Source organism: Ambystoma mexicanum, chromosome 12 (assembly GCF_040938575.1).
Source record: "Ambystoma mexicanum isolate Mex_15411 chromosome 12, UKY_AmexF1_1, whole genome shotgun sequence".
NCBI lineage: Eukaryota > Metazoa > Chordata > Amphibia > Caudata > Ambystomatidae > Ambystoma > Ambystoma mexicanum.
In genome coordinates, this window is record NC_090936.1 from 41,916,830 (window position 1) to 41,936,497 (window position 19,668).

Genomic DNA, 19,668 nt, shown 5'->3' on the forward strand with positions numbered 1-19,668 from the left:
CTCCACCGGTGGTGTCGTCGTTGCAGATGGCTCAGCTTCTCCCCTCTTCGGATTTCTTAGGTCCTGTGGCGACTTCTGAAGTCCCAGTCCCAAAAGCCCTGCTTTTCAGCAGAAAACCCCCCATTCAACAGCCTAGCTGTCACTCAAACATGCTAAGTGGTGAGCCGGGCGGCTCACCACTGGGCCAATCAGAACAGAGTGCGACTTGAGTTGCTAAGGCAACGCAGTCCAGGGTGCCAATTCCCCCACCCACACATCCTGTGGAACCCAGACAGAGTGGCACCAGTTTTAGGGCTTCTGTGGAGAAGCCCGCCAAAAATTGGAACAAAGGGCCTGACCTTGGTTGGAGTTACAGAGATGGACACGAATGCCATTTTAGAAAAGAGTTCTGGCAAAAAGACCCAACCAGTGATTTAATATCAAATAAATAAACCGGAGGTATCTTTAACATTGCACCAAAAAGTGGTGCGTTTAAAATCAATGGGAAAATCCCATAGGAAATATCCTGGTGGAATATTTTGCGTGGTAACCACTGCCACCAGCCAGAAACTCGACAATGGGGGACTGGACAGTGCCCCCTTGAAAACAGACCCAGGGGCAATCGAATTAACCCCTTCCAGTACTTCCACAATATGATGGTTTGTACTGGTTCTGTTCACAATTTTGGACTAGTAAAGTCAATGGCGACTTTACATGCCCTGGGAGACACTCGTCCGTCCCAGGGTATGGAGTCTATGTTTGGGGGTCACTATGACACCCCTGTGGTACTGCACTGAGAGTGCTGTGTTTCACATACACAAAAAACAGATGATACCCTATGGAGTTAAAAAAAAAAACATAGCCCATAAGCACACAAAAAGTCAAACACATACCTCAAATCATGCCTAAAAGTGGGAGGAAAAAGAGTCTCACTCTTAGCAGGAGAAAAGAGAAAAAAACAAACCACAAAAATCCAGCAAAGCTGCTGGGGGACTCACTAGGCTTGGGAAATTAGCCTTATAAGAGAATTCTCCCTAACAGGAAGTCACAAGACAAGCAAAACTGACGATCAAACACATTCCCCTCTTCGCCGCACCCCGGTGGGGGGAAGGTTAAGCCAGTTCTTCCAGCGCTGGCACTCAATTACATCAGACAAATGGGTGTTACAGGTGATCCGAAAGGGACACACCTTAGAATTTCTAGACCAACCTCCTTCCCTGCCTCCAACCTCTCGCAGAGTGCATATGCTAGGGCAGGTCATGTCCGAAGTGCAAAAACTGCTCCAGAAGGCAGCGGTAAACCAGTGCCGTATTCTCAGAGGGGAAAAGGTATCTACTCCCGATTCTTCCTCATCAGAAAGAAAAACGGTCAATGGAGACCCATCTTGGACCTGAGGGCACTGAACACATTTATCAAACGCATAACATTCAAGATGGTAGCCTTACAAGGGGTGCTACCTTGGTTAAACAAGCACGACTTCTTGGCCACTTTAGACTTGGAGGACGCATACTTCCATGTTCCGATCCATCCAGCGCACAGACAGTTCCTCAGGTTCACGGTGGGAGAGCGTCATTTTCAGTTTCAAGTGCTCCCGTTCGGGCTAAAATCGGCACCGACAGTTTTCACAAAATGCTTGGCGCTGGTAGCTGCAAGTCTCAGGAGGGCAGGAACTGAAGTTTTTCCATACCTGGACGATTGACTGATAAATGCAAGTTCCGCCGCAAAGGCTCGCTCAGCAGTGTCGAGAACTGTCAACCTCCTAAAAGAGTTAGGTTTCTCCATAAACGAAGTCCTGCCCCATTCCCAGCAAGACAGCTCTCTTGCTGGGAGAGGAGCTTGATACCAGCATTGCCAGAGTGAGGCCATCCACGGAAAGAATAGCAGCGATTCTACGCTCAACATCGAACTTCCTACAGTAAGAGACAACATCCGTACGCTCTTACAAATCCCTTCTGGGCATGATGCATATTCCTCATACCAAACTACAGGCTACGCATGAGACCGGATTTGGAGGCCCTGGACCACCAATGGAAACAAGCTCTCGGATGCTGGGAGGACATCGTCCAGATTCCATCGACGTTGCAGAAAGCTCTTCGATGGTGGAATGTTCCGAGGAATCTTCTGCAGGGGATGCCATTTCAAGCACCGACATCGACCCTTCTGCTGAGGACGGATGCTTCATTATCAGGCTGGGGCGCTCATCTTGCGAACCTCCAAACCAAGGGCACCTAGTCGGCACAAGAATCCCAGCTTCACATCAATGTGTTAGAACTCAGAGCCATAAGGTTGGCGCTGAAAGCTTTCCTACTAGTGATTGCTGGTCATGTACTTGTAGTCCAGACAGACAACACGACCTCCATGCACTACACAAACAAGCAGGGAGGCACAAGGTCAGAAGTACTATCACAAGAAGCCCAACAGCTATGGGCATGGGCATTACACCACGGGGTGCAAATCAAGGCAGAGCATCTTCCGGGAGTGGAGAACGTCCTTGTGGACAGACTAAGCAGGGAATACACATCGTCCCACGAGTGGGAACTGGACAAAAAGGAAACCGAGCAGATTTTTGCCTGATGGGGCCACCCGCATATTGACCTTTTTGCCACCAGGGACAACAAGAAGTGCAAGAGGTTTGCCTCGAGATACCCAGAGTACCAATCACTGGAGACACGTTCTCAGTGAATTGGATGGGGAAGTTCCTCTATGCTTTTCCCCCCATTCCCGTCATGTCGAAGGTACTTCGCAGGGTGAAAGAGCAGGATTGTTCCTTGATTCCAATTGCACCGGATTGGGAACGGCAAGTCTGGTACCCGACACTGAGGCATCTATCCTGTCAGCCCCCGATTCGCCTCAGGACGCATCAATATCTGCTGACACAACAGAACTGTTCTCTCAAGGCATAGTTCCTGAGCAGCGCAAACTGATGCACCTAAATTTACCATCAGAATGTTGGGATATCATCAGGGCCGCTAGAGCCCCCGTCGACACAAGTCACCTACACCAGAAAATGGACCCGTTTTTCCAAATGGTGCGAGAACTCTGCAATCGATCCTCTCATGGTCTCAGTTGATCAGATTCTGCCCTACTTGTTGTACCTGGCTAAGTCAGGGCTCTCACTGTCCTCCATCAAGGTCCATCTGTCAGCCATAGCGGCTTACACAACAACCCCGGAGACGCAAACCTTACTTTCCTTACCAGCAGTTAAAGTCTTCCTGAAAGGGCTGATGCGTACTTATACTCCTACGCCTATACCAGTTCCGAACTGGAGCCTCAACACCGTCTTAACAGCCCTCATGCAACCTCCCTTCGAACCCATACACAGATGCGAAGTGACATTTTTGCCATGGAAAACAGCTTTTCTGATAGCTATCACATCAGCCAGAAGAATCAGTGAGTTACAAGCTTTGTCTTCTGAGCCTCCGTTCACTTTGTTCCAGAAGGACCGCGTCATCTTAAGACCACATCCTAAGTTCCTTCCCAAGGTGCTTTCGGAAAGCATAGTTTTACCAACTTTCTTCCAGAACCACGCTTCTGAAGCGGAAAGAACATTGCATTCTCTAGACGTCTCTAGAGTATTGAAATTGTATTTACAGAGAACCAAGGAGTTCCGCTCCTCAGACAGACTGTTCATTGCTTTCTCTGGCCGTACCAAAGGGCAACATGTCTCTAAACATAGTCTGGCACGCCGAGTATCATCCTGCATCGCCCACTGCCATCAGATGAAAGGCGACCCTCTAATTAGACCGCCATCCGCACACTCCACCAGAGGAAGGGTGGTGTCAACAGCATTCCACACAGGGGTGGCCTTGAAGGACATATGCAGAGCCTCCATGTGGAGCACTCTACACACCTTCGCGAAACAATACTGCCTGGCTGAAGACACCAACAAGGAAGTGGCAGTCGGACAGGCAGTGCTCCGCCATCTCTTTGCATAAGGTAGGACCAGCCTCCTTTCCCACCTTTCCCGAAGTACGTAACCGTTGTGTAGCTACATGGTAACGGTTTGATCAGAAATATGTTTTTTCTGTAATTATGCATATATGCTATAATGGTGGCATGTTTTAACTGCTTGGTATTCTATTCAAGCATCTGAATCTATGAAAGATCCAATGCTGGAGAAGTATTGGTTACTTACCTGTAACTGTATTTCTCCAGCATTGGTATCTTTCATAGATTCACATGTGTCCACCCGCCTCCCCTGAGAGGCTGCTCCTATTGCTTGGGATCCATCATACTGTAACATCTACGGGTCAAAATCTGAAAATCATTGGTTGGGGCCATAAAGGACCAAAGTGTGGTGGAGGGACTACACAATAGAATGGCTCGTAGACTATAATGGGCTATGTACATGCACTGCTAGGTGGCAATGTGTCTACATTAAAAACATTTTAATAATTATTTATCACTGAGGATTCCCAGCGTGACGACGAGGAATATTCAAGCATGTGAATCTATGAAAGATACCAATGCTGGAGAAATACAGTTACAGGTAAGTAACCAAGACTTATGATTGTTGGGATGAATAGATTGTTTTTAGTGTTTTGATCAGGAGAAAATGTAATCAACAGAAGGGACGAGAGTTTCCTTTACTGGCCAGCAGTGCGTTCATAGGGGCAGTTAGATGTGGGGTTCAACACCTAACTTTGTGTAAAAATAATTGATTCAGGACCACGGTTTGGAACTTCAATGCACCTCATCAACTGGATGACCCCTCGATAAAAAGGGTGTCAGAATTCGATCCCATCCAGTTGCTATGTTAAAATATGTTCAGTAAATAGTACATTTTACAACTGTGACAATAATTTCGCATTTATGTTTTGTTGGGACTTAACCCCTGCTTTTTGCAAATGTTTTGATATACTCTTACTTTTTGGATGCTTGAAATAAGTGCCAGAAATAAGCACTAGTGAATGTGTGCAGTCTTTGCTAATTGCTTATTATTTATTATTTGTATTTATTCCATCCTGTTTTTACAATCAATATTGAATGCATGGAGCGAGTAAGTTAGTATTTCGGCTTTTGCCATTTACAAACAAAAATAATCGTAAACGAGCAAAAACAAAATTAAAAGACATGGACAACATTAAAAGACATGCATGGAGCACAGTGGTATTCGCTACACACAGAAACAATCTACACTTCATCCTGAACCCCGACTATGTCTCTACCCTAATTTACCCCCATGCATTCACACCTGAGAATGGAGCGGACTACAGCTTCGGGCCCATCAAGCCTACATTACTTAGTGCCACAGACAGCAACTGGGTCCCGGTCTTTTTCTGCGTTGCTGTTATTTTGAATGCATGTAGTATGTTTTCTCCAATATCCAACCTTTTGGTTGGATAGATACCTTTGTCTTGGGTTTGAACATCCATGCACTTTGAAAACCACACACACTATCCCTTGCACCTTAGAATCTGTTTTAGAGTGTGAGGGACAGGCTAGGATTTGGACAAAGGTCATATTTTTTGCTTTGGGCATTTTGACAAAGGACAGACCTGTCAAGACTTGAGTGTCGTGCAGAATATAAGACCTCCGTCCCTAAGTACCGAACAGAATGGTAAGGTAACTTGCTGTTCAGTCTTTAGGGCCACAGGTGGCAGGTACAGGAACATAGGTCACCCCGACAGCTGAAAAGGAATGATGCAGATAAGATAAACAAATGGCAAACAATATATATCTGTAAAAAACAGGGAAGCAGGACTTAGAAATCTTAGCTAAGTGTTGGGGAAAACTATTCCAGAAGAGGGGGCGGAGGTATGACAAAAGGAAAACACTCCCTCAGAGAGCGTTAAAGTACCCTCAGTGAAAAAAGCGGCAGGTGGTGGCAAGTGCTCTCACTGGAAGCACCTGTGAAATGGTAACTTGAATAGTTCACTTGGCGGTGACACAGTAAATTCCAAGCTGAGGCAGTGAATTATGAGGTATCTAGTAAAACGTGATCCAAAATCGAAATCCGTAAGACAAGACCGAAGTCAGAAAGTCCAGAAATGGTAAGAATAATAACAAGTCAAGGGAAATCCAAAAGACAATCCAATTACACATCTGGGGTCGAGGTAAATAGTTCCAAACGTAGTTGTGAGTCCGAGCACCAGGGAAACGCCAGGAACACAGCTGTGGAGCAACGAAAGGCGCCCGCTTCATTGTTTTAAGGGGGTTGCCATGGAAATCCGGTCACGTGATCGGGATCCCTGTGTCACGTGACGCGGATCAAAGCGCGGTGTCATGGCAACCCTGCTCCATTTCGAGCGCGAAGACAAGCGCCAGGGAAGCTGCCAATAATAGAATGGGCGTAGCTGGTTGCCAGAACTCTGAGGCTGCCGAATTGCCCTGGAGCCTCGATGTACCGCCCCCTGTCACTGTGAAGGTACGGGACGTGAGGTGGATGTGTTTGGAAATACGAGCAGGGCATTCTGGGAACTGTAGTGCTGTGGGCCAGAATGTTGGGAAACGTGATGCTGGGGACCTGGATGCATGACAAGACCCCTTAATTGTGGATGAGGTAGGGAAATGCCTCCTAGATTAGGGCTAGTGAGGCATTTTCAACCTCCTATTTAGTTAATAAATGTTTTTTTACCAAAAATCATGAGTCCTCTGTGTCAGTGTCTCATTCATGACACCTCAATATACTGTGAGGGGTCAGAAATGAGAGGCTGACACAAAGGTATAATTTTCTCACAAGTTGCCATTTTATTAAATAAAAAGGGATGAGACAAACACCTATCTTTTCCTAACCGAACAAGAATGTCTCTGCCTAACAAACTAAGGCTAAAGAAAAATGACCTAGTGTTCAAAAAGCATCTGACCCCCACACTAATACATACAACATAATTATAGTCCTTTCGATTCAATGTAGCCTTTCACTTAGCAAAGTGAAAATCTTTCTCTCCAACTGCTTGTTCATAAATCAAACCAACTGTCAATTCTGCACAATCTCCTGCTTGACAAAACAAAAGTATTTTCCTCAAAGCACAATTTCATAAAACAGGGCAAATGTTTGTGGCTTAAAGGCCAAGCAATTTTTTATACATCATTCTTCTTCTTCTTCTTCAAAGGAAACACTTGAGTCGGGATGGTTCAATAATCACTTCTTTCCTTTATACTCGCCTGCCAGGACTAACTACAATTGGTCCTTTCCTGGTTTACTCGCCTGCCAGGATAAAACTCCTACTTCTACAGTTGTACTCTGTGGTAATGCGTGTTCCAAAACTCTCCACCCCAGGAATATAAAAGAGGAGGTTTGAACCAACAACTGCTTCTCTTTATAGTCTCTCGACTCTTCCCAAATTAATATTCCATAAAAGAATAATTTATCTCTTGCTCACCTTTTGGCTGTAGGCAATGCAGGTTACAATTCTCTCCCCCTTGGTCTCTCCTACAAGTAGGGCTTTGCTCCTGCTACCTTTGTCTTCTGATTAGGCAACCTCTTTGCTGCTGGCAATGCGGGTTACAATGACATCCCAATTGTTATCCCTTACTAGGAGAGTTACAGCCTGTTTGCCCTCTATCTCTCTTCTCTGCCTTTGGCAATGCGGGTTACAATGGTTCCCTAATTGGTGTTCCTTATTATAAGAGTTGTACCCATTTTGCATCAGTTCATTTGTTCAGTATTCAAAGTTATTATTTCCACATAGCGGTCTCCTTCAGAGCGCCCCGGGGTCACCTGCTTCAGGCCAACTCACTGGTATGCCTTGGCATCTCCTCACTCGCTGGTGTTGCTGCGGATCTCTTAGGAGCTTTCCCTGCTTCTACCACCTGCGGTTTGACTGCTGAGATACGTGCAGTTCTTCAGAGGAGCTCTGCCAGCTCTGTGTGATCTCTGGTGCGACTTCAGTACCGGAGCAGTCCATTGGCGTGTCAGGAGCGTTTCTCTATAGAATTGCCTTCCGCTGCACATCCTCTGCATAGCCACGGTGCCCCAGCATCTCCCGCACAGTGTCCTGCTGCCGCCACAACTACGCCATCAGCTTCTTCCCGCCTTTGCACCTGAAGCCCATTTATATATTTAAATGTCCTGCTCAGGTGCTTTCTGCCATAACAACTAGACCACTCCTGATACATCATCAACTCTGAGTCCTGTACTATGGGCATTATGGGACTTAAGTCCATAATGTTCTTGTTTATTTTATGATCAGTTAACTTAAGCTGATTTGTTAACTTGGAGTGTTTTTAGATTTATAGGAGGTTGTTAAGGGAGTTGGTGGTTTACCCTTGGATTTTAGACCTTGATATAAGGCAGCACCTTCAAAATGAGAAGTTGTGAGTTTAACTTCCTGAACTCCCAATGTACCACTTTCATGCTGGTTAAAAGAAGAGTTTTCATGGTCTGTGCTTTGGGTAGTTCTGGGAGAAGGAACCGTTCACTGACAGCTTGCCATTAGATATTTAGGTATTAGGGAAATCTTATCCTCAGACGTTACGATCATGTAGCGGCTGCCTTCCCCTGACCACATGGAGGAGACTTTAGGCTAAGGTTTAGTGATGACTCTGCAGGAGTCATCACACTACCCGCTTGATTTTTTTGGTATGTTCAGGGAGGAGGGGGTATATCACAACTACTCCCACCTGGTGACCCCTGCAAGGTGTGTAGTAATTCATTTAATTGTGTTTGTCTTTTCCACTGGGCTCAAAAGTGAGTTGGGTCTTGTATAGACAATTTACTATTCTTTTACATATACTGTGAGATCTTTTACTTAATGTTTAGCACATATTTGAAGTGCGGTTACTTAATGCATTACTGTAAAAAAGAGTATATATATTTTGGGCATATTGTTGCTTTGTGCATTTTATTGTGTGCGTTTGTGGGACTAATTGCACCTTGATACCAGCACACTCTCCTCCAAAAGCAAATCCAGGTGGCTCTGTCTTGTTAACATTAGACACTTTGGACAAACTGATGACACCCCAGGCTCACTGTACAGTTATGCTCTTCTTGAACCCCCAACCAGACTGCTTCTGAAAAAATATTCCCTACATCATGTACTATGAAACTGTTCAGCATTCTCAAAATAAACAGAAGGAAATCCGAAACCTTTGTTTAGACACTTAAATGCTCTTACGGTGCAAGGAGTGACTTTGTTAGAGTCATTTCCAGAGAATCAGATTTGTTTTAAGGTATAGAAAGAAAGTGTGCCTAAGTGTGAAACGAAAAGATGCATTCACTGAATGGGAAGTGCTTGCACGCAGGAGGGATGAGGATGTGTTTTAACAAGCTAAACCTGAAAAAAGTAAAGCATACATTCATCAACTTTCTGACTTTTTTTTTTAAGAGACTGCAGCGGTCAAAACCATGCTACGCTAAGTCAAGGCAGAGTGTACATGATATAATATGGCATTTATAACGTGCCTATGCACAAGTGTTTCAAGGCGCGAAAGGCATGTAAGGATGTGTACACAAAAGACCCTCAAAAAATACCAACATCGAATTGTGTGCTTACATGCCATTCAGCAATGACATATTTGTTTGGTTAAAATATAACCAGCATCTTGGATCAATGGGAGTGAATTAGCGAATGTTTAACTTGCATTGGGCTTACACTTTTAAAGTCCATGCAAACCTGTAATAGATTTGCAGGGCATTACAGATGGTATTTTTAAAAGGTTGAATTGGCACGACTTTCAGATTGTGTGCCCCAACGCCACCGCAACATTTCAAACCATATCAAGACTAGTTATGGTCATGGTGTTGTAGCACCGAGATCTTAAAGCCGTGCCAATTCAACTAGTTATAAAGTTCAAAGCACAACTACATACAACCTCAATAAAAAATGCAAGATAAGACACATCGTGTGACATTACAAGGGCTGAGAGTCTGATTAGAGGTGCCCACAAGTACCTTATCTTTGATAATTTTGTAGAAAACTATTTCTTTATCATTTCTGGTCAAGATGGAAAGATCTGAACGTAGCTCGTGTGTCTAAGAAAGGGATTTGCATGTTTTAATCACAGCTATTTTCACTGTGGTGTTTTCACCTTGCCAGTTTTTGACGATTTTGTTTTTTTATGGCAGTTTCAACTCAACCCCCATTTAACCCACTCCCAACCTCACCCTGTCATACACCACCCTCAAAAACCCATTTCAAATGCACGACACACACTATATATATATATATATATATATATATATATATATATATATATATACATATATATATATATATATATATATATATATATATATATATATATTTGTATTTTTTTTATCGCCCAAATCGGCGTGGGTGAAAACACCATGGTTAAAATAGCTGCAGTGAAAATTGCAGCAATTAAAACACGGTAACCGCTAAGAAAGATATGGCAGTGCTTACTCGTCTTGACTGTCGATCAGTTCTCGGTCATCTTCCGACTGCACTTCCTCCCAAGTCTTTCCAAGTTCCTGCAAAAGATAGTCGCACAAATCATTCAGATGAAATAGATAATATTTTACAAGGAAGAAGTCATCCAAGACAGAGACAGATTTGCATTAGTTCCATATTTGCACACTAAGAGAAAATAATTAGATTTTTAAACAATACAGGTAAAAATGCCATGCCTCTCTGAAATAGAACCCGCCCCGCTTCTGACTCACTTGCTGCCGTTGGTCACCTGTCCCGTCTTTTTGTTGCTGTTTCCTGTGTTTATGTTTGCGCGCCCTGAAGCCTGCGCCCTATAAATAAATAAATGCTAACTCTAAGATTAATGTTTGTAAGTGAGGGCGGAATGTGGAGCCAACCTCCTAATTTGGTGGTAAATTCAGGGTGGTAACAGACTGGTTAGATTTAATGGGAATGGTCGAGTGTTAAATAAAAAAAACTGGAAGAAAGGACAGCGACATTACCTCCGGACCAAGAGTCTCGCTATCTAACTCTTTAAAACATTTGCATGGGATCTGGATAGACCACAAATGGGCATGGCTATGCTGCCAAAAAAAGCACAAATATAGTTTTGATCAAGAAACTTGGGCCCAGAAAAGACTTCTCCAGCAAAAATGTATGACTGTTAAAAAAGAAATCTACCATATCGAGCCTTGAAAAAATGTGGGGAAAGAAACGTCTGTTGTCCGAATTTAGGAACTGGAATAGATGTAACGGACAACTAAAATTACAAAGGAAAGGTGACTCGATGCTGGACACCCTAATCTCAAAAACACTAGACAATGCTGGGCACTAGTAATTAAGGGGAAAGCAACCCAATTACAAAGTCAAAGTAACTGTGTCTCTGAAGAGATTATGGTAATTGCATTTTGGGAATTTGTTTTGTAAATACGGTAAAGATGTGACTATAGAATGTCCTAAGGTTCCCTTGTCACTCAGCATATCAATGGAGACAGTGGGGAGTTTGATAAGAAAATCATCAACATCAGTGGGACCTAATGGTTTGTCAAATCATATCTTTAAATCAGATTAGGCCTCATGGTCCCTCCCCTCCCCCTAGCACTACCTCGATTGTTCATTGACCCTCAAGATAGTTCACCCATTTGTTCCCCTCCCACTCCATCCCCTCCCCCACCTCCTCCCTTCCTCCCCCCTCCTTTTGTCATTTTTGCACTGCAACAATTGCCGTCAGTCATAGTAATGCTACTGCTTGTATTGTCTCCTTTTTTCCTCCCTCAACTCTCCGTTATTTGTTCCATGCACTTACACTATCAGCTATGATATGATAGTTATTTCTCACATTCTGATTTGCTTCAAGGACCTGTAAGAATGTATTGTATTTGCCCCTGTTTCCCTCCCTCCTTGAAGCGCTTTGAAACACATTGTGTATAGGTGCTATACAAATAAACAATCAATCAATCATGGTCAAGGGCCCTCTTTCTTCTTTTTGAAAACATTATCTCTCTCAGTAGATGTCCTGATAGCTGGAAGTCAGCTATCATTATACCAATACACAAAAGGGCAATCAGACTGATCCAGTCAACTATCAGCCGATTGCCCTCCTTGATGTGGACAGCAACATTTTTGCACGGGCTGTACTACTGAAACTTGAATACTGGGCAGAGGCAAATGGTGTCCTAGATAAATGCCACATAGGATTTAGTAAGGACATATCCACCACTTTAAAATGCCTCATTGTAAAAATGCTACTGGGCTGTGCCTGGAAGGCAGGAAAACCCCCTTTGTATATGGCCACAGTGAACCAGTCCAAAGCTGTCAAAACCATAAATAGATCTGGTCTTTGAGGGAAATTAACTTAATGGGGATTTTCCCTTGGCTACTTGCAGTAAACGTCCATTTGCATGAGAACATGAGCATTGAGGTCAGGCTTGATGCAAACGTTAATCTTTCCACCCTGATAAGTACAGAAAGGAGAATAAGGTAGGGATGCATACTAGGACCCTGCCTTTTTAATTTGTATGTGGCTGACCTGAATGAGTCATTGAGAGAGCATGCATTAGCTAGTCCTAAGATCGGTAGCAGAAGTATCATCTGGTTGACATATGCTGACAACATTATCTTGCTGGACTTCACACCTCGTGGAATCCAGCGATTGCTAACAGCTATGGGCATCTATGCAGAAAGACATTAGCCCCTCATTAAATTTGTGAAGACCCAGATCATGAGGTTCTCCAATTCAACCACAAAAGGGTCGACTGCAGATGTTCTCTACATATGCTGACTGTAGTATTGACCAGGGACTGTATCTATCTTTATTTTCAAATGATGCCTCACCCGAATATGAAACTGGTGGAGAATAGGTTGAATGTTAAGGTGGATCAGACTCTTTCCCAAATGAAGACCATTAAACGCTCATTCTGCAAATTCTCAATCCTGCGATTGATTAAGTTCTATAAGGGCATACCTACCCTGCTTTATGGCATGGATATTGAGTCTCAGGCCTGGTGCCTAAACTGGGAGCGGTTGGAGGGAAGACTTTTCTAAGAAGGTGCTAAATCTTCCTCATTCTCTCCCGATAGCCACTCTCCATTATGAATTAGGCTTGAACTCTCTAAAGACATATGTATTGGAGATGGGTGCAACTATATCGATCAAATGCTGAATGAAAATATTCTGTTTGGAGAAGTGTTGTTTGAGGAGACCATTCAGACTAGTCCTTATCTGAGGAAATTACCAAAAATGTTAACAGAAATTCTAAGCCTGGTAACCAAAACACAAAAGGATCTAATTGACGACCCCTTTAAGGTAAAGAAAGGCTTAATGGAGTTATACCGGATAAGAACTATTGACGAGGTCCGTTTGATGAAGCTCCACGGGAATCATTCTGTTCTGGATAAACCCAACGGTGTTGTACCAACCTATTTAACAACATTTGCAGACATTATAGGAAGGGATACGCTTTTAAGGTTTCGTCTGAATTAGCTACCAAAGGGGAAATTGTGGCAATTAGAGAAAGGGTGAAAGTCATGAATAATATCTGTCCCATATGCCAACGTCACACTAAGCAGTCTTTACAACTCATACTTACTGAGAGCATTGGGACCAAAGATCTGTTAAGGAACACTTTTGCTCGCTTTGCTCATGATAAAAATTGGTGGTTACAGACAGATTAATTTTGGCAAAGACTGTACACGGGCAATTAGACTTTTTAATCGATTAAACTTATAAAAGTACTGAGAGCTCTCAAGTTTACTAATTAATGGAATGGTGCAGTAAGCTGGAGAGCCCAAGGACTGGACGGATGAAGTGTAACAAATTGGTTTATACTCATGTAATGAAATGATTTTGTGTATTTTTTGAGTGCTATGTGAAAAGTCATGTAAATGGCTGTAACACATGAATAATTATAATTAAAAAAAATCTGTGTGACTGTCTGTAAAGTCCTTCGCTTCCCCCAAAGGATATTGTGATCTCTTAAACCAAACATATTCTCTTGTAAAATCCTTCGCTTTCACAGGTTAACAAATATAACAGCATGTGTACTTGCAACAGTTCTCCTTCTCCTGACCCCCCCTCTACCTCAAAGGTTTAACATGGCATTGAGCCTTGCCGCAGTATCGCTCAATCTTAATAGTGTTCCTTCTGTACGTGGGCTGGATGACAATGTCCCCTGATTGACTCTTCAGGCAAAGGTGAGGTGGTCACAGCGCCACCTGCTATGTGATGCTACCCCCAGAAGCAGTGTTTGTAGAATTCCCAGATATTCATTGGCAGGCGTATGTCACCTTGTGCGAAAAATTGCCCCTTGCTCTATTAGAGGAGCTCAAAACATGGGGAGTTCATCTAAAGATCAGTCATCCCTGGGATGCAAACATTCACATAGGTTGCTGCGACAGCTTGGTGTGGGGCGCTCATCTCCCACAAGAAGATTTTGAATGTTGGTTTCAAACTGACAGGAGGACACTGAGCTGGCCGGAGTTGAAAAGTGTGTTATGTTGTGCCGACAAAGATAAGACTGGAGCTATTGCTTCCCACGTCCATTCCGCTGCGTGAAACTAACAAATCAACCCCTCTCCTAGTGTTCGTGAAGTACTTTACAAGATGGTTGCCGACTTTGATCTATGCTTAATCTGCATCCCCATGCAGGAAGCGGCAAATCCACAAGAGAAGTCCAGAATCATTGCCCTCAACCAATTCAGTTACCAGTTTAAAAAACAAAGGTCGGGGGGCCAGGAGCTGGCCCAGCCTGCTACATAAGCTGCAGGCTTACTTAAAAGGAGTGTGGGTGTCTGGCGGTGGAAGAGTTGTTTTGGGGAGATCTGGAGGTGAGATCGAGAAGAGTGAGGTGGAGCAGTAGGGAGGAAACTGGATAGATATGACTAGAGGGCAGAAGAGATGGTGAAATGGGAGGAGGTATTATTCACGCAAATGTTATCATTCACAAATATCTCAAGTGAATGCCTCGCTTTTCAAAGCAGCGTAATCTGCCCCTTAGGATACATGTGAACGCTACGTTACGCTTTTCGTTAAGTAGCCTACCTCGCTCAATACTATACTTATGCTTGTTACCAAATCAGCACTTTTCTTGTAACTGTTACTATTATCAAAGCAGCCATTTTTATTTTAACCGTATGCTATACATGTGAATAGCACACCACGCCACCTAAGCAGCATATTTGCCCAATGCTATACATGTGCTTGTTACCAAACCAGCCCATTTCTCGTGACTGCTACCTTTATCAAAGCAGCCTATTTTGCCAAATGTTATACATGTGAATCACATGCCACACTTCCTAAAGCAGCCTATACTGTGTATTTAACACGCCTAGGACTGCACCACTGCTTGATTGTTCGCTAGCCTATTTTGTGACTTCAGCTGCCTTGCACATACTACATTAGCCTATCTCGTGAATTTAAATGGCCATGCATATATTGAATTAGCCGATTCTGTGATTTTAAATTGCCTGGCATTCACTGCGCTAGCCTATTCTGTGAACCTAAGTTGCCACACACATACTGAACTAGCCTATATATGTGAATTTAAGCTGCCTTGCACACATTACATTAGTCTATTCTGTCAATTTAAGCTGCCTTGAACATATTGCATTAGCCTATTCTGCAAATCTAAGCTGCCTTGCACATATTGCATTAGCCTATTCTGCAAATCTAAGCTGCCTGCATATATTGCATTAGCCTATTCTGCGAATCTAAGCTGCCTGCATATATTGCATTAGTCTATTCTGTGATTCTCAGTTGCCCTGCATTTACTGAATCAGCCTAGCTTGTGAACTCAAGCTGCCCTGCACTCACTGAATTAGCCCATTCTGTGGACTTAAGCTGCTTTGCACATATTGCATTAGCCCATTCTTTGAAACTCAGTTGCCCTGCATATTTTGAATTAGTCCACTCTGTGAATTCAAGTTACCTTCCATACTGTATCAGACTATTGGCATATTTTGAACTAGCCTATTCTGTGATCCTAAACTGCCCCACCTACACTAGACCACTCAGTTACTCTTAAACTCGCCCAAACCCACACCACCAATTGTACTTATCTTGGAGAGCCTACTTTGAGAAATAGAATTAACACTATGTATACAGGAAAGAACTGGCAATACCTACTACGACTAATCCCACTTTACATAATAATGACCTTAATCAAATCTACACCCTGCCCCCCAGCAGATAGAAATACTCGACTCCAAGCCAGACTAGCGAGACTCTACGAGCCTAGAATGGACCAATCTATCAACCTAAATCCTCACCATAAGCCTAATACCCATGGCCCTAACAATGCCTCACATGCCGGATCTGACCAGTAGGCCCTGCCCAAGTATCTAAATTTAGCACATTGCCATCCTCCAACATCCCACACCATAACTAACCAAACTGTCGCAGCTGGCCCCGCCCTCATGCTAGCCATCCCAGATAACTATAAGATACTTAGAGTGGATAGACCCAACACCAGAGGAGGTGGTTTAGCTATTATAGCCAAAACCAGCCTTGCCTTAAGAATCACCACCCCATTATCATTCAGATCCTGTGAGCTGCTTACAGCCAAACTACCTGTATCCAGCAATAGAACAACTATTTATCTGCTACATAGACCCCCTGAACCAATCGGTACCTTTGAGGATGACTTATCCAGTCTCCTAGCCAATAATACTAAAGAGTCATCACAGTTATCAATGCTGGGCGACTTCAACCTAGGCTTTAACGACCCTGAGGATAAACAGGCACAATCTACAGCAACTATCTTACCAGAGTATGGACTCTCCCAAAAAGTCTACGCCTCTACTCACAACAAAGGAAGAACCCTTGACTTGGTAGCGGACTTGAATTGTTCCACCACTATTACGAATATAACCCCACAACCTTGGACAGATCATCACTTGATGGACATTTCACTAACAATAGATAAACAAATGCAAAAAAACACAGCCAGAGCACATCCTTTGACTACTAGATGCAAAAAAAAATTACATCCGACAAACTATTACCACTCCTTATCCCATTGCTGAACTCGCTACCAAGTAATTCCAACCCATATCTCCTAGTAGAGGTCTTCAACAATACAATGACGAATGCCTTAAATATTATCACGCCAACCAAACTCTGCAAAAGTAAACAAGCCCACCTCAACGCCTGGTTTACACCTCATCTCAAAGAGCCAAGACTCCAGAAAAGGAAACTACAATCCCTTTGGCGACATTCGCCCTCAGAGCAAAATAAACTACAACTAACCCAACTGGCTAATACAAAAAAGAAATAATCCGTACCAAAAAAGACATTCAACGAGAGAATCTCTAAAGCAAGCTCCAACACTAAGGAGCTCTTTGTGATCCTCCGTGAACTAGAATCCCCCATACTCATTCCGGATAACGCTCCCAAGGACAAACAATGGTGCACCAGCATCCAGAATGCCCTATCGAGCAAAATAAAGTACGTGGGGTGTTGACTGAATTGTGCTTTTATCTTTACACAAATTGGTAAGATGTCTTCGGAAAATGTCATAGAAGGCAGCAGAAGTACCCCACACTCGCTCCTAAACTTGACAGCTGCTGTGTGTGCAATCTGTGACCAGATTGCCCTCCCTTTGTCTCCCTCTCCCAGCGTCAGCAGATCCATGGCTGCAAGCATGGTACTGCACAGATTTGCGTGGTTGAGAAAGTCGGGATTTGCACCAGACATGCAGGCCAGGCTTCTCAGCATGCCTTTCGATGGCTCAAGGTTGTTCGGCAGCAAAGCAGACGAAAGTTTGGAGCAGCTGCAGACCTCCAGGGCATCGGCCAAGTCCCTTAGCGCCTCCATTCGGCACCTCAGGAACCTTATTCTGGCTCATCTTCCTGGAGAGGTTGTTCTTTTTGTTACTTGCTGCAGCCGCCTCTAAACCACTCTGAGGCCTTAACCCACAAGACCTTGGTGGGAGGCAGGATTTCTCAGCATCTGAACGAATGGCGGGGCACTACTTCAGATGCTTGGACACTGGAAACAGTATCCAAGGTTACTGCCTTCATTTTCTAAAGAGACCTTCGAGATCATCCACCGGGACCCAGCTTTGTCAAAATTCCAGATCTGCTCCTTGCGCACGAGATTTTAACCCTGCTAGAGAAAGGTGCAATAGAACATGTGCCTGTAGCGGAGAGGAACAAGGGCTGGTATTCCCCTTATTTTCTCATCCCAAAGAAGGACGGAGGACTGAGACCCATCTTGGACTTAAGAAACTTGAACAAGTTCCTCAGGAAGGACAAGTTCAAGATGGTCACACTTTCTCCGATCCTTCAGGCTCTCCAACTCCAAGACTGGTTGGTATCATTGGACCTTCAGGATACTGACTTTCATGTGCCAATCTATCTCAAGCATAGAAAGTACCTGAGGTTCGCAGTTGGCGGCTCGCACTATCAGTATCGAGTTCTGCCATTCGGGCTGACCTCCACCTGAGGGTTTTCACCAAACTGATGGCAGTAGTGGCAGCGAGTCTCATGAGTGGGGGATTCACATCTACCCCTTCTTGGACGATTGGTTAATCAGGGCTCGTTCACCCGAACAAGCCCAAGAACATCTGAAGATCACCTGCCACTTTCTCCACCAACTGGGCTTCTCCCTCAATTACAAGAAGTCCCATATGACACCTTTCCAAAAGCGCCAGTTCATCGGAGCGGTCTTGGATACCGCCTCGGGGAAAGCCTTGCCTCCCGAGGTGAGAGCTCAACACATTCTGCAGATTTTAACAAAGTTGCAAAAGGCTCAGCGTCTACCGGCCTACGATTTTCTGAGGTTGCTCGGCCTAATGGCATCCTGCATTTTTCTGGTGCCAGAGGCCAGGTTGAGAATGAGATCCCTACAATGGGTCCTCAGGGCTCAATGGTCCCAATTGTCAGGGAATATGTCAGATCTGCTGCAGGTCCTGAGCAGAGTTGCTCAAGACCTGCTATGGTGGGCTTGCAAGGACAGTATTCTCAAGGGAGAATCTTTTTGCCAGCCATGGACGGAGAGAACTGTAGTGTCGGATGCCTCACTCATGGGGTGGGGAGCCAACGATCTGACAGTCAGTGGTCGCTGGTCTCCATCGAAGTCCAAACTACACATCAACCTTTTAGAGCTGAGGTCAATCAGACTAGCTCTAAAAGCCTTTCTGCCCTTTGTACGGGGAAAGAAAGTCCTGATAATGACGGACAACATAGTGGCCATGTACTACCTCAACAAGAGAGGAGGCGTAGGGTCACTACCATTGTGCAGAGAGGCGATGCAGCTCTGATTCTGGGCAATACAAAAAGGAATCTCTCTGTCGGCAGTTCACGTAGCCCGAGTGAAAAACACAGCGGTGGACGCTCTGAGCAGGCAGAGCACAGTCTCCCACGAGTGGTAACTAGCTCATGAAGTCCTTCAGGAGATCTTCACCCTTTGGGCAACCCCTCAAGTGGATCTGTTCGCCACCGAGGTGAATCGAAGTATTGCTCAAGGGACATTCCCCCCGAGAGGAGCTCTAGGGGACGCGTTCGTAGTGGACTGGAATTTTCCACTCTTGTATGCATTTCCTCCATCCCTGTGATTCGTCATGTAATCAGGAGGTTGAGAAAGTTCAGGAAAACTATGATCCTAATTGCTCCGGATTGGGCCAGGAAGACGTGGTACCCAGACCTTCTGGACATGTCCATCCACCCTCCAATAGGTCTTCCACAAAGAGACAATCTTCTCTCACAAAAGGAAGGTTGGGTTCTCCATCTAGAGGTCAATACACTCAGCCTTCACGCATGGTTTCTGAGAGGTTGGGATATAAGGATTGGGACCTTCTGGATGACATAATTAATGGAGATTTTGCTTTCGGCCAGAAGACCAGCAATGATTAGTGTTGTTGGAATAAGTTCAGTCACTG

At 44.3% G+C, this 19,668-nt stretch overlaps 1 protein-coding gene across 3 annotated transcripts in view; it reads right to left on the minus strand.

Moving 5' to 3' along the window:
* The window catches only part of ZNF277 (zinc finger protein 277), a 415,867-nt gene that overhangs the window by 134,328 nt on the left and 261,871 nt on the right, over positions 1-19,668 (minus strand). For all 3 annotated transcript variants that reach the window (XM_069627913.1, XM_069627912.1, XM_069627914.1), the window contains one exon: positions 10,287-10,354. In XM_069627913.1, coding sequence (XP_069484014.1) covers positions 10,287-10,354 — 68 coding nt within the window. The remainder of the gene's footprint in view (positions 1-10,286; positions 10,355-19,668) is intronic.